The following is a 24,392-nucleotide window of genomic DNA, read 5'->3' on the forward strand; positions in this document are numbered from 1 at the left end:
GTTACACAGGTAGCTTTTCCCAGGTGTGAAGTAGCAAAAACAGGTGTGTGTCATCACTCCTCAATACTCTGTTACGTTTATTTAGTTGCTGTTCTGCCCATATGTATTTAAACCCTTTCCCACTTAATCTGTAGTCACTGTAGTATTAGGAAAATAGCATTTTAGACTTGATGAATACACAAGCCTTGGACTCCTGGAGAATGGAGTGTAAGAGACACAGGTCACACTGAAATGAGCTTGAGTCTCACCCAATTGCAAAAGAAAATTTGCTAATAGTAGCTATGCTGTAAAAATTGACGTCATCCCACGTGATAGTGAGTTTTTACCACTAGAGCTCCAGGGCAGAAGGGGTGAACAGAAGGACTGGGACATGTTGCAGGACTGTGTGCCTGCCTGGGGCTGTGGAACAGAAGTAAGCACTGCTATGACTGAAGAGCCTGGATCTGCAGGAAACCCCCTGTTCTGCATGTCTGTTGTTTAAGTAAAGCCTCCTTCATCCCTGCAAGCATTACTTGGGGAATAATCTGTGATCTTTTATGGACCCTTTCCTTCCACCCCTGTGGGACCAAGATTCTGGATCTTGATTTAGAGCAATGTATTGAGGAAACAACTCTTCTGAAGCTGCTGGCTGTATGCTATAAACAGCTGGGATTTTACTGGCTCGTTTCCTGAAATGCTGTTCTCTAGCTTTCCCCTCCAGTTTTATCTTTTGTGCTCTCAAATTTCTGGATCAATGCATCTCAGGACATAATGCTGAGGTATTACTTTGATGCTCCCTAGCTGGTCTCCTGCATTAATCTGACGTTGCCTTTAAAAGACTGCCTTTTGTGCTGAGATTTAACATTGCAGAGTATTCTCTTGGTGTTTGAGATAGAGCTGAGTAGTGTATTTGTTAGTGCACACAGTCCTTTGCATGTCTTCATGAGGCTGCTTAGGTAACTTGACTGCAGGGGCAAGCACTTGGGTGTTCTCCACTTGGATTTGTTGATCCAAGGGTCTCTTCAGCAAGCCAGATTCCCCATGCTATAAAGAGGAGACATCCCTGTAAAGGGCCAAGTACAGTGTGTGACTTGGCCCTCAAGAAGGAAAGGATTAAAATCAAGCTCAGGTGGTAGGGCTGACAGTTTCTTTTGGGGCCTGTGCTGAGACAAGTCCCTTAACATGCTCCTTGCTCCCTAGCAATGTCTAAATATAATTATTTACCATTTTTTTTCCTTTCTCCTAGAAGCAAAGCTCTGCCAGTGAACTCACAGGGAAAAGGAAATAATCCTTCTGAATTACATGCAGATGGTGCTTTGAGAAGAGATAGGAAACAAGTTAGTTACTGTTTCGTCATCTGCACCCATTCTTGGTAAAGGTGTCTCAGTCACAGTAGTGTGTGATCATACCTGGACATCAGAGCATCAAATGAGGTCAGAGCCAAGCTCTCTCTAGCCTGGTATGCTGGCTCAGACATTGCTTGTGTGTGACACCTGGTGAAGAGCAGAGGTCTCTGCAAGGACCAATGACACTGGGTCCTCTGAGTTTACAGCTATTTATTGAAATCTGATCTAATTAACAACTGGTGGATTTCTTTCCTGTATGTTCATAACAAAGGAAGGCTTAGCAGCTGTTCAGTAGTGGATGGATCTGGTGGAGTACAATATCTGGTCAGTATTGTGGTGATAAATGGAATACTGCTTAGTGGGTTGGCTGCTCAGAGAAACCATCAAGTGCTCAGAATATCTGTGATACTCATGGAAGAGGTCTTGTCTCCAGCATCTGGGGAGCTGTTTAGTTAAACTGCTGAGCACACTGATGCAGGAAAGATTTTGGTGACACACCATGGACAGCAATGAAGTAGGTCTGAAGTAGGGAAGACAGAGTTAGTGACAGAAACTTCAATGTTATAGTACAGTATTAGTTGATGGTGGAAGGTTGGTGTTACATGGACAGGCCACTTCTATCTGGACACTCATGTGTCTGGTATGAGTTCCTAGGAGCTCCTGCTGAGAAAACCCCCAGGATGATATAGTCTGCCAGTATCACGATTCTCCATTCTGGACCTTAAAGATGCATGTCAATATAATGAAGCTTTTTAGTTTCTTTGTTTTCTGGAAAGTTAGGGCCTGGTTCACTGTTCTGGTAAGACTTTTACTTCTACCTCTGTGAGATGGATAAATTAAAGGAATAATGCAAGAACTGACTCAGAATATCCCTCAGAATCTAAACTATCTCACTGGTTATTACTGACCTCTGAACCAAAGCAACAGAAGATCAGGGGAAACCTGAATAAAACCTGAAAATTTTGAAATTCTACTTCATCAGAGACCTTCATTAAAAGCTATTAATTGATACACTACAAACTAAACACAGTAGTTCCTCCCTGGGTTTGAATTTTGAGTTTTGGGCTATCTGCTGCTATTATGAAGTGATTATAGCCTGGTTAGCCTTCCTCCTTGCCTCTCTTATCATCTGAGCTGCTCTCTGTTGAAGATGGAAATGAGACAGAATGCTCCAAGTCCCTCCTGTGAATGGTTTAGGGCACAGTTTTCCAGGCAGTGTGCAATGCAAGCATGAATCACAACTCCCTTTAAGATACTGCTGTATTCAGTTCCCTGGCTCTTCATCTGACTGAACAGGCTGCCGATTCTTCTTTTTAATCTAAGCAATAACCAATTTACTCCAGAGATGAGCATTTGCTGACTGTTGCTGCTGTTCTTATGCTCAGAATTGTAAACCCCTTGGAAAACAAGGCCAGTTTGTGCATGTGTGTACAAACCTGGTTTCAAATCTGGCTTGGATTCTCTTTTCCAGCTCAGCAAGTGACTGACATGTTCACTTTAGCATAGCTTCCTCCCAAGACAAGCCGGGGGCTGTGCCAAAGTGCTGTGAGGCATTCACTGTGAGTTCAGGCACACACTGAAGGCAGATTCTACAGCACCCTGGAGACAGGGGTGAGATGAGGACAGTACAGCCGTGACTCAGAGCTGCCTTGCACTTTGGTCTTGCTAGTAGGTCATATCAGTATTGTATCAATTGAACCTAGATGCAAATCAGACTCCACTTCAGTGCCCCAGTCAGGGTGTATTCTGAATTAGAAGCTCAGCCTGACCACAGGATGGAGTATACTGCTAAGCTTGATATGGCTGATAGGAAGAGTAAGCCTAGATTAAGGTCTGCTAAAGGGAATGGAAGGGGCAGCTCAGTGACACCAGACACAGGGAAGGTGCAGCTTATTCTGGTTCCACAAGAAGCTGCAACCAGATCCAGAAGAGAATTTTAGTTTAATGAACCTGTCATGTCCTTGTACAGGAACAAGTGAGCAGCACTCATTTTCCTCACAGTGGTAGATTAAAACCAGAATTTAATTACTAGAATATGTATCTTCATTGCACAGCAACTGTAAGTGAACTGCAAATATACCAGGCATGGGCAGTTTCCTCAGTGCCTGAAAACATCATTTCTGTAGCAGTGCAGCTCTGCAGCTGACCTAATAAACACTGATGCTGAACAGGGCTAATTATCTCCAATGCAGCATTGCCCTGGCATGGCTGTACAGCTTCTTGCTCTGGAATTAGCTTAGCTGTAACTTGTTTGGGTGTCTGCACTGTCCTTCACGGTGTGGTGGAAACAGGCCGTGCGCAGCGCTTGGCAGAGGAGCATCACACACATGCACTGGACTGCAGTGCTTCTCTGCTCTAAATGTAACGGGGAACTCTGGGCTCCAGACAAAGGAGTCACTTAGCAGCTCCTCTTGAAAATTTCTCTGACCTACTGGGGCAACAAACCTCCAACTCTATGATCTCTTTGCCTAAAACAAAAACAATAATAAAGGGTGCTGGGAGGTGATGTTATAGGGTGTGTGGAAAATAACTGGGGATTCACTTACTGAAGATTTTGAAGATTAAATAAGGCAACTGAATTGATAAAAGTGACTCAGTGTCAGGTATTAGGTGAGAAGATAGATAAATAATCACACATCCTGTAGCACCTGGGTTTATGCAGGTTCAGGTCCAGTTGTATCTTAATACAGGTTAGTATCTTAGGTGGAAAAGGTTAGATGAGCATTTTTTCGAGAGCTAATCCAGTCCAGCCGAATAAACACAGTGCCCACTTCTGTTGTCTGTAAGAGCCTCAATTTGTTTGTCTCAAGATAATTTCAAAATCTCTCTTCTCCTTAAGAGGAGCTGGGGAGATGTGGGTGGGATATACCCTAGACTAAAATCATGTGTTTCTTTTCCACTAATGCTTCCCAATGTGGCTTTTCTCTTACTGTAGTACTGGATAAATGAATACACCTCCACCTTGGGGATTGGTGTCTTCCACTCTGGCATCGAGATCTACGGCAGAGGTATGAAGTATTTCCCTTTTACTGCCTGCAGAACACGGGGACAACTGTATGGCCAGTCTGATATGGAAAAGCACCCCAAAACTTACAGCTTTTGGCAAGGAATGTTTTGAGGGATAAAAACTGAAAAACCCAGCTGATTCTCTTTTCTGAGTCCATTGTGAAGTCTAGGAGCAACTCGTGCTGTTCTATTATGACCCATGTAGTCCTTCTTACTCAGCCTGTAACTGCAGCCTGTATAGCTTGTGCAGGTGTGTAGCAGGATGGCAGATGGGAGGAGCCATTCTGTGGTGAAGGAGGGAGACAGAGAATGGGAGAAATCAGGGAGGGGGAAGAGAGGTGGATCAGGGGTTGTCTTAAGGCCTGCAGATGTGTTTGTGCTAATTCTCCATCAGGAAAAATATTTTCTCCATTAATTCTTTATGAATGTGGTCTAGAATATGGTCTAGAAATCTTGGAATCTGGATTTCCAGATACTAGAAACTGTTGATTTTAAACAGTAGAGTTACAAAGAAAGGAAAATGTTTTGAAATTGTCTGGATGGGGTAGAAGCTGATTAGAGCCACCCATTTAAAAATCAAGGGATCTGGAAAACATCTGTAGTGTGGGGAAGGATGAACTAGCATCACAGACCTTGTTTCCTTTTTCAGCATTAAATGGGAATGACTTAGCTACTCACTCATGGTATTTTCATGCAGTGCCATGCAGTAGCCAGAACCCTTGTTGGTGCTATTTCCATCTTGAGCACAGAGGCTTTCACAGGCCCTGTGAGATGGCCTGTGTGACACCACGAGGATCACAGGCTGTGTTTCACAGGCCCTGCAAGGTGGCCTGTATGACATGGATAGACTACCTGGCCCGACCTGTGTGCTGAGGCAGCAGAGTACAATCAGCCTTTCTGCAAAGACTTCCCACTCACTGCCTGTAAATCCCTCTGGAAGATTTGTTTTCTCCCTGCTCTAGAAACGGCTTCTTCCAGCTCTGTAGCACCACTGGAAGCCTCTCACAGTTTAGCCAGATGCCTTCAATGCAGGACTTTCCACTGAGAGAAAGCCACCCGGATGAGGACAGAGACAGACTCAAGAGTTTTCCTGGTGCTGTGGGAAAGGAGTAGTGCTAGCATGGAGGAAGGCTGTGAGGGCATCCTCAGTCCAAAAGGTAACCAGGCAGCAAAAACGTCTTTCAGAGTCTGGCTGAAACAGATTTTGGCAAGAGCCCAGCCCCTGGTGCTGATGTTGAGCCATGCAGACAGCTGCCATAGACTTTTTCCCGACATGGCGTTCATTCAATTACTCACAGTCTGTTTCTTTTCTTGTCAGAGTTTGCCTATGGAGGGCATCCCTACCCTTTCAGTGGGATTTTCGAGATCACACCTGGCAGTGCGGTAGAACTTGGCGAGACCTTTAAATTCAAGTAAGGGCCCTTTTCTACATCTTCCCTTCTGCCCCTGGTAGCCATTGGTGTAGGGGGAGCAGGGAAATCCCTTCCTCTGGGTGCTCCTTTCGCTCTCTTCATAAGTGCCCTCACTGCCATCCTTTCCATGATCCTGATTCAAGGGCAACCCTGTAGGGATTTTGGAGGTGGATAAAAGAGTGCCTACAGCAAAGAGGGAACAGTGATGCACTGTGTTTGTCAGGGGTTAAAAGCACACTTACGAATGAGTGCAGTTATCTTTTCCTATTTTATTTATCTTCTATTCTCCCAGTTTTGCCTGCTACACAGAGCAAATGCACAGGGGGAAAAATAAGACTTCTCCTTTTATGAGTACCCCCTATCTGTGGATACTGCACAGAGTATCTGAAGTTATTGTGTGTGTTTTTTGCTGCTCTGTTACAAGGGACAGACTGGCTGTTAGAGGAGTCTGAGAGGATGCTGCATTCTTGTGTTGTTCTAAATGCTCAGACTGTGGGACTGTGGGTCAAGGAAATGTCTGTGGCAGGGGGGCTTGACCTTGCCAGACCACCAGTTTATGTTGAGGGCCATTTTAGAGCAAGTGCTACTGAGTGAATATTGGGAGAAGCAATAGGTTTCTGCATAAAGTTGTCAGTCTGCTCCTTCCTGGCCCAGGGGACCCTCTCAATTGTGGAAAAAACATAATCTCTCTTGTAATAGAAATTTCTCTTCTGGGATGACGGGCAGAGTAGGAGCAGACCCCCAGAGCTGAGACTTCCTTGGTGGTGAGCAAGAAGGTCTCAGGACTGTTGTCTGTGTGATAACTTGCTTTGTGGAAAAGCTGTGGATATTACTGTGCCATTCTGTTAGTCAGAGTCTCTGATAGCCTTAGATATGCATGTCCATAACATTTTAAGCCTGTCCTTCTTGCCAATAGCTGATAATTTCCTTCTCCCTTGGTATGTATTGCACTTTTCACCGTATCTTTCTGTTCTTCCTGTTTTATGTTTTGATTTTAACTAGAGAATCCATTGCCTTGGGCACTACGGACTTCACAGAAGAGGACGTGGATAAGATTATGGAAGAGCTGGGCAAGGAATACAAAGGAAATGCGTACCACTTGATGCACAAGAACTGTAATCACTTTTCTTCTGCTCTGGCTGAGGTAGGCACAAATGGGGTTTCTTTATTCGTTTTTTACTGCTTCAGATCTGGAGTAATGTTCACAGCAAGGGGTCAGCACAGCCTTCCAGGTCAGAGCCCATAGCCAAATATTCTCTCTTTGCCCTTCATATTTTTGGAAGCCCTTTGCTGTTGAAAGGGATGGGATCAGAGATAGAGATGCGGAAGGTTTATCACATGTTTGGTCCAAACTGTGTGGGAAAATAGGAGTACTTGTAGTTTGGTTCACTGAACAGGCGCTGAGCAGGAATTGAAAGGACAAACCTGGTTAGCATGCAAATGTGCATCATTTTTATTGCAAACATAAATAACAGTGTATGATCTGCAAAGGCATAAAAATGGTTTATCAGTGTTCTGGAAACAAAACTTTGCAGTATTCAGAGAGTGAGCATTCTTTTTCTTTATTTAATTTGCACCATCCAAACCTATTAAAAATAATTAATTTTCTTATGGACATCTTCAGTACTTTTCCATGTTCTCAAAACCACTGTGAAATTTGAGAAATTATTATAACAGAGCTGTTATTTCTATTCAGAGACAACTGAAGCACAGAGAAACACAAATTTTATTCCATCTATCTGCTGATTTTGGGGTATCTTATTTTTGATTCCCAAAGATGTGATTATTTTGGGGGGAAGTTGCCTTCCTCCTCAACTCCCAGATGAGCTGGTTAAAGTGTGTTTCAATTAAGGTGTGAATATTCAACATTTGTGTAAATCTGATTTCCAGATTAACCCAGTGTCAGAAAAAGATGGGAAAAGCAAAAATGGAAGTCACTTTCCATAAAAACTCTTTCGGTGCTTTCCATATTTGCTTTATGGAAAACTCAAGGAGAGAATATAATTTGTCATGATATGGTAGGGTATCAGTGAAACTTTAATTTCTCCCTCTGGAATCCTCATGCTAATTAATTACACATCTCTTGGCCTTCTTCATCATATGGGGCAAGGGTCCTATTCCTCTTTTGCCACAAGTGTTCATTCATCCCCAAACAAGCCCATCACGGATCCCAAGTGAGATGTGTGGAAAAAGTACTGTATGACTTCGTAAGAAAAAAACAAGTGAATCTGAGAACCAGCAACTGATTTACAAGGGACTTAGGAACACCAATTCTCTATTGGTTCCATCCTTATTAATTATATGTAGAGTCCTTTCTGCAAATGTTAGCAAATTAAAACAAACAGGAAGGAATTTAATTGGTAGAAACAGAGAATGAAGTTCCAAGCAGTACACTGAGCAAATCAATGTTAGTCACACTACTAAATTGGAATCAAATATCAAATTACTAAAACAAAAAATGGGAACTTTAACAATTATGAAGGAAACTCAGGAGAAAGCTGTGGGATTACTAGGAAAAGATAAACAAAATCCTTTACCTGCAGCAGTGAAATAAAGTCACTGCTTACTATGTACTTTGAAAGGTAAAATGTCTGTCGTGTCTCTAAGCTATAAGATCAAAGCCATTCTTCCTTGATTCTACTGCTACACATCAGTGAATCCCTCACTGCCCCTTCCTTGTCCAGCCTTCCTAACACAAGTAAAGTAAGAGATCTTACAGAAAAACTAGTTATGTATTTTTAATTTTGTTTTCAATATGCTTTTAGTGGGTATCTCTATAGGAGTGGAGTTTAGGGTTAAGTTTTCCTGCAAGAGCTTTCTTGGTGGATTTAGAGCACTCATTCATTGCCCCATAACCTGTCTAGATTGTAAAGCAAAAGCCTGAATGGCTGGTTCTGACACTTCTGCTCCCGGGAGCAGCATTTTCTCGAGATTTATGTCAGTTTAAATAAGCCCTTCATAGGCAAGCAGGATTTTTTGTTGCTGTTGCTCTTCACATATGCCTATGTTTATCAACCCTCTCTAAAGCATTACAAATGCGCACCCAGAGGAGCTGGACAGCAAGCCCAGGAGCAGAACGTCCTGGATGGTTTCTAGCACAGGAATACAGAAAATGGGAGGTGAAATTCTTACAAAAATAGCTGGTGGTATGACACTAAGCAAAAGTCCCAGCCATTCAATAAGCCTCCATCAGCAACATGAGGCATATGTGTGGCTGCCTTGCAATAGGTAGCCCCATCTATTCTGGTAAGTACAGTCATTTTGAAAATTTGGAGCTGGGTGAGAAGTAGCAAAGCTTATCCTGGGATACTTCTGACCTTTTGGAAGAAGTCTGCTTGAAATCTGTAGAGACAGAACTGGAAGTTTCTATTCTCAACATCTGAATGCTTTCTTTACTTCCCAGCCTAAGTGATTTTTTTTCTCTTCTTCTTCCTGTAGTTCCCATTAAAACTAAACAAACAAAAAATTACCCCATTGGGAAGCCCCAGTCCCTTCCACACAGAACCACAGGATGCATCCTTACAGTGCACAGAACATGATGACTACATGATGACTGGCTCACAAGCCTGTGTAGATAAGTGTCATCATATAGGCCCGAAAACAAAAATTATATTTGCTCTCAAAAATCAATTATGAGATGCATCTCTTTAGAATTTGTATTGCTCTTTTCTTCAGACTCATCAGCTACAAATGAGTAATTATAACATATAACAACAGCAAAACTATTTAGCACCTATTATAGCATACTCCTGTGACAGTTAAAGACAGTAAACTGGAAAAATTATTCAAAGAATGAAAATAAAAGATGTAGAAATTTTGCTCAACATAATGAAGCACTGGAACTGGGGTTTCATTCCAGCCACAAAAATAAAGATGCCAAGGATTTTGTGTGCAAATTCTCGATCTCTCTGTTGGCTGTAGCCCATCTGAAAGGTGATGCTATAGGTACCACAATGTCCTTTCACCACAGAGAGGGCTTGGGGTGAAGGATGCTTTTTAACATGAAAGAGGGAATGCCCAGCTCTGCTCCCAACAGCCCTTTAGGCTCTTCTGCTTACAGGCATAAATCCTTGTGGACAGTTAAGGAGATGGTTGTTCTGAGCCTCCTGGGTAATGCCAGGCAGGTCACATCCCTGTGCTGTGCCAAAGTATCCCCCTCCTCACATACTGGGTTCTTTGCTTCCTGAAAAAGGGGCTCTGAAATCTTTTGATGACATCTCTCTCACCTGCCAGTGTTAGTTGCTGGGTTTTTGGTTTGCATTGTTCTGTTTCAGCATGCAAAACCAGAGACAGAGCTTTATAGCTGAGTGGAGATGTCTGAGTTAATGAGTGTTTACACAGACCTGGCTGGCAGGCCTTGAGGGTTGTAGGCCCTGTGCTGGGGAGCTGTGTTCAGGCACCCTCGTTTCCTCAGCTGGCTGTGGGTTTGCTAATACTGATTAGTATCCATGCAGAGGTCCCTGTGGCAGGGCCATGGGCTGGGAGGATAATGCCAGCCATCTGGTCTTATAGACTGAGGGTAAGTGTAGTCATGTGTGCTGCTGACTGGAGTCACAATTCTGCAGAGAGAAAGGAGAGGAGGTGTAAGATTGGCCCTCCTTCCTGGATCAGCTTCCTCAGAATCATATTGTGAAAAAACAATCACATATCCAACTGCCAGGACTTGTAGGACAGGTTCCACATGCTGAGAAGGACTGCTGAAACCACACTTCATTTTCAGATTTTTTTAATTTTCTTTTCCTTTACCTGTGTTTTCTCAGCAAAGAGAACATCCATTCAGAAATCTTCCATCTACATCTGCTTAGGAAACTTTTTTTCTGTCAAATTTGTATTTATATGATGATGTCTTGGGTCTCCCAATGACAACTAGTAATAGTCTTTAAGAGCTACATGCAGGCTGACTGCTGATGGTTAGGGACATGTCTGGACCCGTGACTGCCACTCTGCCATTTGGCCATGCATCTTGAAAAATCCCTGGACTACAGAAATGCAGCACAAAAACTCACTTTGCAGTGCAATTGCAGCCTCATTGTGTGCTGCTGTGGCATTGAGCCTCTCCCTGAATCCACACATCTCTTCTGAGTCTTCTGAACTTCCTGCCCACATCACTTGTAAGCTGCAAGAGGCTTTCTTTGTTACTCTCTCATTGCCACTTAGCTCTGAAGTTCCCTTACTCCCTACTGCACACTGTTGAGCATATTTAACTTGTTCAAGACTTAGTTCTCTCCCTGCTTTGCCAGGTCCCTATGGACTTTTAATGAGCAGCTATTGGAACAAAGAGACATGGCTTGGTCTACTCACAAAGCAGCTTCTCTGGAAACAAAGAATGCTGCAGTTTTAGCTGCAGCAGTTCAGACTTCATTGTCTCTAATGCCATTTCATGGTGGCCTTCTCAGTAAGTGAATATGCTGCATGATCAGGAGTCTCTTCCTGTGGAATCTTCTTCACCAGAACTTTGGGTTATTCAAGAAGTGAAGAACTACCAGAAAGCATAAGTGTCTGCACAGCATATTAATTAGTTTTGAAGGAAGTTCTGATGTAAAGCAGGGCATAATTTCCTGATAGATAATCATAAGAAAGAAATCTGATGCACTCCCTGAGCATTTGCCCAGCTCCAATTTAAGGTCACTCTATACACACCACTTCATACCCTTTTGCAGCCTTGCTTTACCCTCACCATCTATTTCAGTGTGAAAATGTGAGAGGCCCTTGAGTCAAGCAGTCAAAATCTAGTCAAGGTGGCCTCAGCCACTTGATTCCTGTGACATGATGTCATGATACCTGCATTTATAAACCTCTTAAGCAAATTGTTTGTGGGTTAAAATGAAGAGGTCCGTCAACTGGGATTAGCAACTTGCCTGCAAGAAGCTTACTACTTTCACATTGCTTATATTGACAGTCCCCAAAATCAAGCAGTATCATACTCTCTGAAGAAAATGTCCAAGAGGATGGGCAATCCCTTTGGAGGACTTATGCTTACAATTTATGCAAAGAAAAATCAGTGAAGCCATCATCATCAGATCTCAAACTTCACGTCCTGTTCTGAGTTTATGTACTATTCTGTGCTTTAGTACTCCTGTGGGGTTTCATTCTGATTAAGTTATGCATGTGTGGGGAATTCAGTTAGGACTATGTCAAGATTGGAAAAAGCCCTTCTGTTTGATCATCTGTTTTAAGTTACTTTGTTCCTAAAAATCCCCTGCAATCCTCCCCAATGTATACCTACAGCATTACGTTCAAAGGGCCCTTCAAGTAATTGCAAAATATTTATGTTCTTTATGACTTCTTGTCCTGGCTGATGAAAAAGACTGTTTAAATTCTGCCAGATGGTAAAAAATACTGGCCTTTGAACATTAGAAAAACATTTTAAAACAAAGAGAAAAGGCTAAAATAATTAGTTCTTTCCATAATGTGAACTGTTGAATTTCCTGATTCTTTTAGAACATGGAGATGTGAGATAGAAAAATGACAGAAGTTACAAATTGCTCTAAAGAAGACAAGCAGAAAGGGAAAAGCCAAACTCAAATTCCTGTACTGTAAGTTCCCTTGCAAGGTCTGGAGGTCTTAGGTCCTATCCTTGCCACTGCTTTGCAGAAGCACTGGTCACTGCAGCAGCAGGCCACAAGAAGCTGTGATGTGATGAGCCAAGGACTTTCAATTATACACTTTGTCACCAAGCTTTTCTTTGGATATGAGTTAGGGAGGAGCATACAGACGCAGGGAATGGTGAAATTGCTGTCAGAAGGCTCTTTTCAGGGCAAGACCGCAGCTCATAGTTTCCTTGCAAACAGAATTTGGATTTGTGGAAGGCAGATCCTGGGTGAGGCAAAAGCACACCTGGCACGGCTTGTGCTTCCAAACACACATAAAGGTGGAAGGTTGACAGACAGGGTTTGAGTTTGGGAAGGTGAAAATCTGAGCCCTTTGGATGGGTGGGCATATGCTGAGTGTACAGTGCCTGAGGACAGCTTCTGCCCAGGAGATAGCAGCAACTGGAGGTTCTGAGGGAGGATGAAGATTTAGTGCTTTGAGATTCTTCTCCAGTCTGGTGATATTCCTCACTGCTGAGTGTAAGGATCACACATGTCACAGGATCTTAAAGACTCTGAAAAAGCTTTTGCTTCTTAGCCCATTCACAAACAGAAGACAACTCATTTGACTTCTCACCAGCAATTTTCTATGCTTCTGCAGTATTCTAAATAAGCTGTGGAGCTGTGTTCTTACCAGAGTGACGACAGTTGCTACAACACATCTCAGAAAAGGACAAACCACCATGGGAAGAGAGAAAAACACCTCTGAATCAGCACCATAACTGGATGATAAGTGAAATGACTCAAGGAAACCACTCCTCTCCTTTCATTAATGTGATTACTGCCAAGCAACTATCCCTATTTAAGGAAACCCTCCAGTACCTTGCTATTGGACACACAGCACATCATTATCAAAGAAATGTGGCTTCTGAGCATCAGGGAAGGCAGCCCCTTTTAGTCCCCAAAAGCCTTACTAGTGGTGGGAAAGCAATGAAGTCACTGGGTCTTATGGGGCCTTTTGATAACATATGAAGTTGATGCTCATTATAATTAGAAAATTAACTGAGAGGCAGTGGTTTGATTTGCCCTAGAAATTGCTGATGCTGGAGCTTTACCTGAGGATGGCAGTGGCAAAAGGTTTTATTCTTGTATGACATCTTTCCCTCATCTTCTTGAAAGAGGAATGATCTCTTTTTGATTTATATGAGTAATTTATCTTAAGTACTGGAAAACATCAAAACCCTCTGTATACCCTGAGAAACACTTGAATGCTCTGGTATGAATTCCCTCAGAGTTTATGAAAGCAGGATCTCACTACATCACTGAGGGGTGATGAAGCACTGTTAAAAATCCCTATTTGCTTCCCAAATTGCTTAGTCTTTCTCTTAAACCCAGAGAAACCTATTTAAAAAGATCAGACCCAACTGTGAAATTAATGCCCACATTTCATCACTCTTCAGAAGGTGTTTTAAGGTCATTTGGATTTCAGGAATCAAAAACATTTTGGGAAAACATATTGGTATCTCATTATCCAGCTTCCTTTTGTACCTACTGATCCTTTTCATCCCTTTACTGCTTTAAATAGTAAAAGTTTCCTTATTGCTCAGCATTTCTTGATCCAAATGATTGGATCTAAAGGGCTCAAAAATGCCATCTGGACAAATGGTTAAAATTTGAACTCATTATTAGAGTTGAACTAGGATTTTTGGAGTAAACAAGGTATTCAAAAGCAGAGCCTTCTAGAAGGATTTGATAATTTTAATAAAACTATTGCTAAGATGTTTTGTTCAAACAGAACTTCTAGCTAATGAGACATACTCATTCACAAGTAACTGAAAGGGAGAAGATTGCTGAGGTGCAGGAAAGCAAGTTGGACTAAGGATTTATTTACCTTTTGTCCTACATTTCAGGAAAAGTTCTCCTGAATATCAGCCACAACATATTCTGAAGTAGGGAATCCCTCAGCCTCTCCTGTGGGAACTCTCCTACCTTAATTATTTACATAAACAGGGAGATAACACATTTCAGCAGAGGAAGTGAGAGGTCTAAATTGGAAATTTTGTCTTTGTTGTTTTAGAAGCTCATTTTGAAGTTGTAGAATTTTCAGAAGTTTCTACAAAGAGATTATTTTTGAGAATTGGTGATCTTGTCCTTGGGCTGAAGTGGCCTTGGAAAATACATCTAGGGGTTAACAAAGTGAGCTGGGCCTATTCTTTGTTAACAAAGGAGACAAAGAGAGTCTTCTAAGTATTTGAGGTTGCTGAAATCAGCCTTGGAAAATTCTTTAGGATCCTAGATGAGGCTGGATCCTAGAAGGCAGGGATTTTGAACCCTGTCCCAAATCAAATAGTTTGCAGCTAGAGCTGCAGCACTACAATGCTCAGCCTGGGAAGTAAATAGGTTCCAGTCTCCTAAGTCACCAGGACTCTCTCAAATCAGCCTAAAAGGATAGTCTCCAACGGGAAATACTCTGAAGATTAACAGATAGAGTTTGCACAGTGGATTCTGGTGGTTACTGAGGAGTGCAGCAGGCATCTAGCATACCCGTAATTAATGTCAGCACCACAGGGATATTATTAAACCTGCATGCCAGACGGAAATGCTTGGTAAAGCCACACACCTCAACCTCCCTGATAGGCAGGGGATGTCCTGGTGCAATCAAATTTGCTTGCAGGCAGATCACTGGGCCTAGGATGGGTGCTAGGGCTTCTTTACCCCTTCCTTTGTATTATTGGTAGAGATCTGTTCTATTGGTAATAGCAGAGGAAGGCATTGTCATTGCATGTCAGTATGATAGCAGGAAATATGCATCTCTTGTAACTGCAGTGCAGCAGTCTCTGTGCCTGGTGTGTGTTTCCCTGATGGTGTGGCTGTCCCAGCTGTCCTTTGGCAATGTGGCTGGAGTTTTGGTAGAACAGAGGGATTGTATTTTACTTGTGGAGAGTGTGGAGTCGTGCTGAAGTGACAGGAGATGGTAGTCAGTACTTATTATGTTCTCTTTGAATATTCTCCCATCCTTTTTCGCCACAGCACGTAACAAACCTACATCAGAATCCTGCTTTCTTCAGAGAAGCTTGATTTTCAGCAAATTCTCTGAAATAAGGCAGGTTTGCTGAATCAAGGATCAAGTGAGAGCAGTTTTTCAATCATCTGTGAATAATTCAAGACTAAAGCTTTTCAGGTCCATCCCCAGGCACATGTGACTTCTTATCATAAAGTTATTCAACTCTAGGAAGCTCTCTTTAGCCTGAAAGCTATCACAGAGAAAGGATTAAACACCAGAGAAAAGGAGGTTCAGGTGGCATTTGAGTCACAGTCAAAAGCAGCAAAAGCTTTTATAAACCAATCTTTAGCAAATCCTAAGTAGACAAATAATGCTGATGTCTTCCTTAGTCAACAACTACTTTTCAGTTATCTCTGTTGCAGAGGAGGTAGGTGTTTTGTTGAGTGAAAATCTACGTGCAATTCTGTTAATGGCAGGGGAGACAATGCTCCAAACAGACATAAAAGAGAGAAGAAAATGAAGAAACAAACAAACAGCCACAGGACATGAAAGAACATTAGGAAAGCCTTATTTCCTGGTGCCTGAGCCAGTCCTCAGTGAAGCTGATGGAAAGGCTTGCTTCATTGCAGCAGCCTTTGAATGTTGTTAGCTCCATGGAGAACAGGCTGTGTTTGTTTTCTCGTTTTTGGCTGCCACATATGTTTAAAAGAAGCTTATTTATAAAGATGCCCTGCACCCATAAATTTATACTCATGGTTTCAGATGGATGTGGTTTTTCATCTTGCTTCTGCCTGTATGCATCCACAGTTTTGACTGCATACAGTTAATAAACTGCTGTATTGCATTCCTGATGTAGTGTCTCTGCAGCAGTAAAACATTTCTAGGTGTAGGTTGTGTATAAGTTGAAATTTATGAAGTCTTTGGGAATTCCTTAGAATGAAGGTTTCTATAAAAATATTATTCCCCCACTGTTAAGCTCTTTAGCCTTGCTATCCTGAATAGCCCAACAAAAATTACTACTGGGATAACTTTTTATATGCACTTTTCAGCTCTCAGTCCATCTTCTTTCCCCATTTATCTATTTGTGCAGGAGAATAATATGAATTGGCAGGTAATTTGAAACTGAAATCAACACACCTAAATGGCAAGATTTTAGCACATAATTTCAATTTTTTGAAAAAGGTCTGATTTTGTTGCGATATATACCTCTGCAGCTATTTTAGGTTTTTCCTATAATGTGATCCATAAAAGTGAAAGTATTTTAAGAGGAAATTTAACAAAAGAAAAATATCTCTCTGGGGCTGGTGTAAATGTGGCGGGTTTATCACCTATTTTATTTTATCTGCTTTTTGCATCTGTCTTACCAAATTGAAACCCCTGCTTTCTTATATTATAAATGAGCATAATACCCTGGGGCTAAGTTAGTTCACATGGTCTGGGGAGTTCATTCCTAGTCACACCCTCATGGAGCCTTTGAGTCTGTCTGAGTGCAAATGCCTGAGAACAGCGCCTCCTTTCCACAAATGAAAATGGCAAAAAATACCCCTGTCCTTTTGACCACAGCCTGATGATAAATGAAAAGTGTGAGGAGTGTAATGAACTGTTTGAATATGTTGAAAGGCTTTTGAGACTGGAACCCTTTGCTTAGGAGTCCTGCCAACAGTCATGCAAAAGAACGTTCTCAATTTCTCCGAGTTCTTGTATTCTCCCTCCTAATTGTACCTTCATCTGCAGCAATCTGCTTCTCACTGGTGTTAGGAAACAAGGCTTGAGACCGAAACACGAGAGTTTTCTGGTTAGCTATGCAGGAAAAATAGACACTCTTAATGTCTGTCCCTCTATGCATATGGGCCAGCCTGGTCATGCTCAGCATGTCCACAACACTTGAAAGGATGACCTTGTTAAGCAACAGCTGTTCTCAGCCAGTGCTCTTGAAACAGCATCTGCTAGGAGAAGGCAATTCCCCTTCATGCCAAATTGCAGTTGTTCATTCATTTGGTGGGAGATTATTTGTTTCAAATGCCATTAAGTAGCCTAGACTCAATTATACCCAGTTTTCCCCAAATGGTCATCTGTTATGAGGCCACTTGCTACCTCCCCTATCACCCTGCAGCTGTTGGCTATACTTACAAGTGCTTGTTACAAAGACCTTCACGCTCAAGAGGGCACTGCCATGCTCCAGTGTTGGTACATGACTAATCAGTGATGCCACTCAGAATCCAGCTCTCAGTGTGGTTCAACAAGATGTCACAATTGCAGCCACTGCCTCTCCACTGGTGGCCTGGCCAGTGAAGCTGAAACAGCGCTGTGAGTGCTGAGGTGCTATGAGCCAGCTGCCTCATTTGACCCAGAGCTACCTACCCCATCATCTGTGCATGCACACTGCTGCAGAAAGGCAACTCTGTCCTTCTACCACATGTCCACAGAGGTGACTGACATGCTTCTAACTAGCTTCACAAGGGGAACAAGACTATAGGAATGTGCCTCCTGTTGACAGGGTGACAAAACTATCCTTTGTCCCCTTAATAAGGAAGTAAGCCCAGAAGTTTCTCTCCTCAATTAGGTGAAAAGACATCTCATAGAACCTGGGGGACTTCACCTCAAACTTAAGGATAACTAATTGGACAGGAGCCAAAAAGTCCCACCTGAGCAATTTACTAGAAAAAGAAGAGAACAAAGAAACAAATCGCTTTTCTGAGTGTTTTACCAGGGCCAAAGACTCTTGCACCTGGCTTTGTTTTCCTCTGTAAAGAGTTTTGTTATTTTGCCTTTTATTAAAACCTTTTTGTTTCCAACACTACCACAGAAGCCATCCTGCTGATTTTATGCCTTCTAGGACAGCTGAGCTATCTTGGGTGTGAAATGTATCTCCAAGAGCTTATGAGACCTGGCTCAAGGAGACTCATATTTCACAAGACTGTAGGTATTACTTCCTCCTTTCAATGCTTTCCTTTTTTCTTCACTCCTGGCTAGTCTCAGATAGATGGTGCAGATGCTACCTCTACTTTACAACACCCACAGTCCTAGAGAAGACCTGTAGGAGTTGCAGAACAAAAAAGGATTGCATAGGAGAATGGGGGCATTTCAGGCAGTTGCTTAAAATAATTTAAAATTCCTTTGACTTGGCTGCTACCTTCCTGACTTTGACTCAGGCTGCTACCTCCCAGAACATAGCTTCATTACTGAGCTCATTTATCCTCATCTACAGTTTCTCAGCTATAGCCTTTCCTCTGTAAGTCACAGGCCATTCCTGGCTCTGCTGAACGTGTGCTGCAGGCAGCTTAACAGCCCAGTGGCACTTTATCTATTCTGGTGATTCCCAAAGGCTGCTTGAATTCCCTAGAGTAGAAACTGTAATTTTCACACAGTAAGTATACTATAAATCTTTTTCAAGCAATTGATCTAGCATGCCAAGTCCACCAAGGTGAGACTGTACCTTCAGGTGTGTTGTGAAGGTGGTTATGTCCGTTCTCTCTCACAAATTTTATTTTCAGTGTACACACTATGTGCAGCAGCTGACTGAGGTGCAGAGCTAATAGGTATATTCCTTGTTGATGCACTCAAACTCCCTCAGCTCTGCCAGCACTGGGCAGTTATGCTGCCAGGTTAGTTTTTGTGAGGTGGCAAAAAAGATGTCCCTGTGTGTTGGGTTACTGGTTTATTCTGGATCTGTCAAAGAAGTACATGGATTGAATTGCCATTTTCTCTTTCCACATATGTGTTTTGGCTGCTCTAGCACGGCCTGCAGGCCTTGCCTGAGCAGATATGCTGATTTGCATCTAATGGCCTTATTCTGAAATTCTGACCAGTATAACCTATGCTGTATTGTGTAGTCCTTGTAGGAACCATTTATGCAAATGCTATAATGATTTCCCCGTAGTTCTAAAGCCTTTGCTCTTAAATTGCTCTGAGGTGTGTGTTAGACTCCTCAGGTGCCAATAAAACCCCTCTGCATTCTTCAAGAGACACCAAGGGGAATTCTGTAGAGTGGCTCAAATGGATCCATGCCCCATGTGGACTCCACCTCATCTTTTAGCAAGGCTGCTAAGTGGAAGAGGTGGTGGGTGCTTCAACAGATGTTCAGCACTGAACTCTCCAAGCCTCAGTTTGAAGATAAGAATTGAAGTAGATAGGTTGTATTGTTTGAGGAATGTTACGTTGCCTCTGTTCATCTTGATTCTCATGGATTGGAGGACTACATGGATTGGAGCCCCTGAGAAGGCTCCCTTACAAAAACTATTCTCAGTGCCTTGAGTTATACTTCCATGCATGGTTTGAATTGCCCCAATTGCATCATCCAGCACAGCACAGAACCTATTACATTTGAGAGCTTTCTCTTAGGATCTACAACCGATCAGCTTTTCTCTATATTTTGAAAGGGGCTCATCCTGTTAGACTATCTCAGATAATGTCTAGCATATGCCCATAGAACCAAAGCCCTCTCAAAATACAGCATATTGATAACATTGTCTTGTAAAAGGCAGGAGACTCAGGAAATCTTCCATTGCTGGATGGCATTTCAGCCCATATGGCCCAGCTGCTAGGCTGTTCCCCTGCCCACTGCAAAGATTTACAGGGAAATGTTAAAGCCTTGCCCAGCAGGGACAGGTAGCTCCTAGGACACTTAGGGGAGGGGAGACGGTGCAGGGCAGTTTGTACATTTTAACCAGTTTGTACATTTGACTGTTTAGTGCAAGATGATACAGCTTAAGATATTTGGAGGATATTTCCATATTCCAAATTAGTTGTTTCCTGATGAGCTGAAATCCTGGTGTGGATTTGACAGTTGCCTAGAAAAAGCACCCAGACTGTCAGGTCCTATTTCTCCTGCCCATTTGGCTTCAGCCAAGGATGGCTGAATGGCTGTTTCCACTTGACTCTGCAGGGGCCAGCTGGGTCACTCACAGCTCTCACACCGAGTCCCCAGAAGCAGCTGCAGCTATGGGAGACTTGGCTTTCTGGCAGCTGGTGCTGCTCAGTGGAAGCTGCAGGTACATGCAGCCTTCACCCAAGTGCCTGAAGCAAGAACTGGTCTGCAGTCAGAAGTTGTGCTTGCTGCAATTTCTGACCTGTAACAGTTTTTTATTTATTTGCATCTCCTATCAGAGCTAGTACATTACATACCACAGAGAAGTTCATCCCCTTCAACAGAGAAAACCCCACTTCTTCGACATAAAAAACCCCATGTGAAATTTTCAACTCTAAAAACATCTGGAAAAGGGTTCTGCTGATGGAAACAATGGGTGGTAACAGCATTCAGTGAATTTATTGTTCCAGTGAGTGGTTTTCAGTGCAGAATTTCTCAGAAGAGCTGCAGTAGGTAATTTTTATGTGACTTCATATGCAGTTGGAAAACACCCACTTCATCTTGCTTGTGCTGTTTTATTTGAACTCAATTGGTTTAATCCCATGGCAGCCAGGGATTCATTTGATATTTCTCCATTAGCTAAGCACTGCTGGATGCTCCAGCACAATGTGCTTTATGTCAAGGAGTGAAAAACAGAGAAGCAGATTGTAGTGTTGGTAGCATTCCCTGCCACTGCCCTTTTGTTCCTATTGAACATTGTGTTCTGCCATGAGGCTACATAGACAAGAGGTGATATGGCAAGCAAACACTGAGGTAAGGGGAAACCACTTTGACTGCATCATTATCCCTGATGTCTACAAACTGCCCTTTGTTGCTTGGTGGCCCAACGCCCACACATCTTCATTCTTGCTCTGGCTCTTCCTTGCCTTATTGATTCATTCTGGGTGAAGAAGCTCCTATAAAAATAAGGCAGCCACCTCATCATTGCTTCTACATTGGGAAGTGCTATTTCAGTTGCTAGGGGATGTACTTAGAAAATAAACCCAACTCTTAAAAGCAGTATTTCCATTTCAGGCCATATTACCTTATGCTGTTCTGTTGTTTCAGCTAATTTTCCAAAGAATCATACTTTGGTTTAGTTGTTCTATCTATTAATATCTAGGAGGAAGTCTTAATTAAAACTTTAAACTGCTTGAGAACTAAACTCACATGCATGCATATATCACAAGGAGCCTAAACTGAGTCACTTTCTATGGCAATATGTTGCCTAAGTTCCTGAAGAGGAAGAAAGAGGAATGCTACAAAATCTGAGGGAAATTGTAGTGCAACTTGTGATTGGCTCAGGTCAAATTAGTGTAGTGTAGGTAAAAATGTTCGAGTAGAACACATCAAATAGAGTCTTAAACTTCAACAGTATTCTTGTGAAAATTGTCTGATATGTCTGGTAAGAAAATCAAATGGGTCAGCAAATTTTCTATTATTGAGTCTCAAGCATATGTGGAGAGGGTATCCACCTATGGGTTCAGGCAATAGCCCTAGCAATGGAAATCAGGGAATCTAGATGGAGATAAAAAATTGTTAATTGAATAAGTGTCCTCAGTTTAAACATTTCAAAAATACAGATTCATATAGGTGTGTCTAAGGTTAAGTGGAATGCAGCATTGGTGAGAACTGAAATAGAAGTCCTTGGAGTGCATTAGGTAAAGAACAGTCTATGCTTGCAAGTAATTTTAGCAGCTAAATGGCTCTGCTCATTCTCTGATACCTAATGATAATGTCTCCAATTTCACACATTGATTTTTAAACAATGCGTATAAAAATAAAGTGAGTTCTGTAGTCAAATTAGCACAGTCACAGGTTTGCTGCCTTCTCCACACCTCATTGGAAATGTCACACTGTTGGAGCAAGCTAATTCCCTTATGCTCAAGGTGACTGTTGGAATGGAGCTTGGAGTGTTCTGGCCTGGCCATTTACAGGAAGGACCAGCTGCAACACAGTACAGCCCACCCTCTAGAAAATGTTCCATTCTCCCTGAAAACTTCTTGAAACCTCTAAGCTCTACGTTAACTTGCCAATAAGAGATTTATCACCAAATCATCTTCTTAGTGGACTCCAGACAAACACCCTTGGAGTTTTTGCAGTACTTGGTATTAAATTAAGTGTGGTTTTAGTCAGAAAGTGGGTGGGAGGAAGAGCAGAGGAATTTAGTACTGGCAAAAGGTACAGTATGGACAACCCTGGAAACATTAATTCATATAAATTGTGGGACAAGGTCTGTGGGGTGGAGTTTCCTCTCTGTCTCTCTTGCTCCATGGGAAGCAACACAGGGAGGGAAGGAGAATTTGGGTATTATGACTCCCGAACCTGCTACGGACTTTAGGCTCTAGCATTCCAGTGTAGGGCCTTACAGACAGGCAGTAAATTTACTAAAGACAGGGTCTTGAGGCATGCCTACTGATCAGTTCCCTGTGTGTCTTCTGTGCCTGCTAAGGGATATAGTAAAATGTAAAGGGAAGCATATTTTATGTGGTCTAAGCCAGATACAGCTATTAAAATCTGGCACCTGTGTGTCTGCATGGCTAAATGCTACAAAAGAAAGGGTCTGCAATGTGAAGCAATTTGTTTCATTGTGCTGAATTTGATATGACCTTGTAAAACAGTATCTGTGCTGGCAGAGTGTAATCCAAGTCAGTGCCAGGAGCATCTAGGATGGAACAGAGATACTTACAACCTAGGCTGGGTTTTTTAAATTACTTTCCCCCCATATTAGGGGGGGAAATACCTCATTCTCCGCATACCATATGAGGAGAAATTAGAGAGTGGTATGGTAGAATAGGATAAGGACCCTCAGATACTGTAATTGGACTGGACCACTGTGTCAGCCCAAGGAAGAAAAGAGAGGAACAAGAACAGCTTCTCAGGCATCTCCATCTACCTAGTCATACTCAGCTTCTGGGCTCCTCAAGGTCTTGCCAGCAACAGCTTAATATTTTTCCCAGACTTTTTGAGCTATTTGCTAAAGGAATGTCAGTCTTGGTTGAGAAGCCCCAGCAGGCCTGTTCTTTTACCCACGGACTGCCTGGAGAACAGAGTCACCAAAGCCAGTGAGGACTGCCTGGAGAACAGAGTCACCAAAGCCACAAACTGTTTTTCCTGGTTTCTGTTATGATGCTAACAAGACCTACAGCTGGCAGGGATCCCTGTGCATGTCAGCGTGGAAGTTGGCAGTTACTGCTGTTTCTGACTGCAGGAGATGCTTCTTTCTGTTTTGAGCAACAGGGAATTCACCCTGTTGAGGTGGTGGTGTGGATGGGGATGACATTGCCTCTACACTTGCTTTGGTACTATTAACCATGCTCCCTTTTGGTTTACTCCACAGATATTATGTGGGAAAGAGATCCCTCGCTGGGTGAACCGCCTGGCCTACTTCAGCTCCTGCATCCCCTTCCTCCAGAGCTGCCTCCCCAAGGAATGGCTGACCCCAGCAGCCCTGCAGAGCCACATCAGCCTTGGTCTCCACAAGGAGGATCAAGGGGACACAACAGATGAGGAGTCCCCCTCCACCTCTGCAGCCCCCTCAGCCTCAGGCACATCACGAACCTGTAGACATACACGGGTCTAAACCGCCCAGTTTGCCCCCAAATAACATCCCTGCTCTCTTGCTCTATTTATTTCTCACACCCTTTCGCACACATTGGTTTCTCTCTTCAACAGACAACACAGGGGAGGGAAGACCCCTTCCGCTTCAGTCCCTTTTCCAAGGACTGCCACTACAGCTGCTTGGCAAAATGACTGTGAACCCCAACACAGAACTGAGGATTGTGATGACTAAACTGTATTCTCCTCCAGGGGCCTCCATGATCCTTGATCTACAGAGAACTGCTGACTCTCTCAGGCATGAGAGCATGTGTATGGGCAGAGTGCACATACTGTGATGTTCCTTCTCTGGAACTGTTTTATCTTTTTATCTCTCCCTCTACCCATTTAAGACCAGCAGTCTCTTCTCTATTTTGGCTGGATTTTCCCTTCCCCAATGACAAATCACCTGCCCACACCCAGTGAAGGAACCAGAGCCAGAACTCAACCTTCTCATCTCTCAGACATGAGAGCATGTGTATGGGCAGAGTGCACATACTGTGATGTTCCTTCTCTGGAACTGTTTTATCTTTTTATCTCTCCCTCTACCCATTTAAGACCAGCAGTCTCTTCTCTATTTTGGCTGGATTTTCCCTTCCCCAATGACAAATCACCTGCCCACACCCAGTGAAGGAACCAGAGCCAGAACTCAACCTTCTCATCTCTCAGACC

At 42.8% G+C, this 24,392-nt stretch overlaps 1 protein-coding gene across 1 annotated transcript in view; it reads left to right on the plus strand.

Annotated features, from left to right (window-relative positions):
* Window positions 1-24,180, plus strand: part of LOC132074595 (deubiquitinase DESI2-like) — a 48,058-nt gene extending 23,878 nt beyond the window's left edge. The window contains exons 2-5 of the mRNA XM_059474493.1: window positions 4,261-4,333; window positions 5,650-5,743; window positions 6,746-6,887; window positions 23,464-24,180. Coding sequence (XP_059330476.1) covers window positions 4,261-4,333; window positions 5,650-5,743; window positions 6,746-6,887; window positions 23,464-23,706 — 552 coding nt within the window. The 3' untranslated portion in view covers window positions 23,707-24,180. The remainder of the gene's footprint in view (window positions 1-4,260; window positions 4,334-5,649; window positions 5,744-6,745; window positions 6,888-23,463) is intronic.
* The last annotated feature ends 212 nt before the right edge of the window (window positions 24,181-24,392 follow it).

Source organism: Ammospiza nelsoni, chromosome 6 (genome assembly GCF_027579445.1).
Source record: "Ammospiza nelsoni isolate bAmmNel1 chromosome 6, bAmmNel1.pri, whole genome shotgun sequence".
In the NCBI taxonomy this organism is placed as follows: Eukaryota; Metazoa; Chordata; class Aves; order Passeriformes; family Passerellidae; genus Ammospiza; species Ammospiza nelsoni.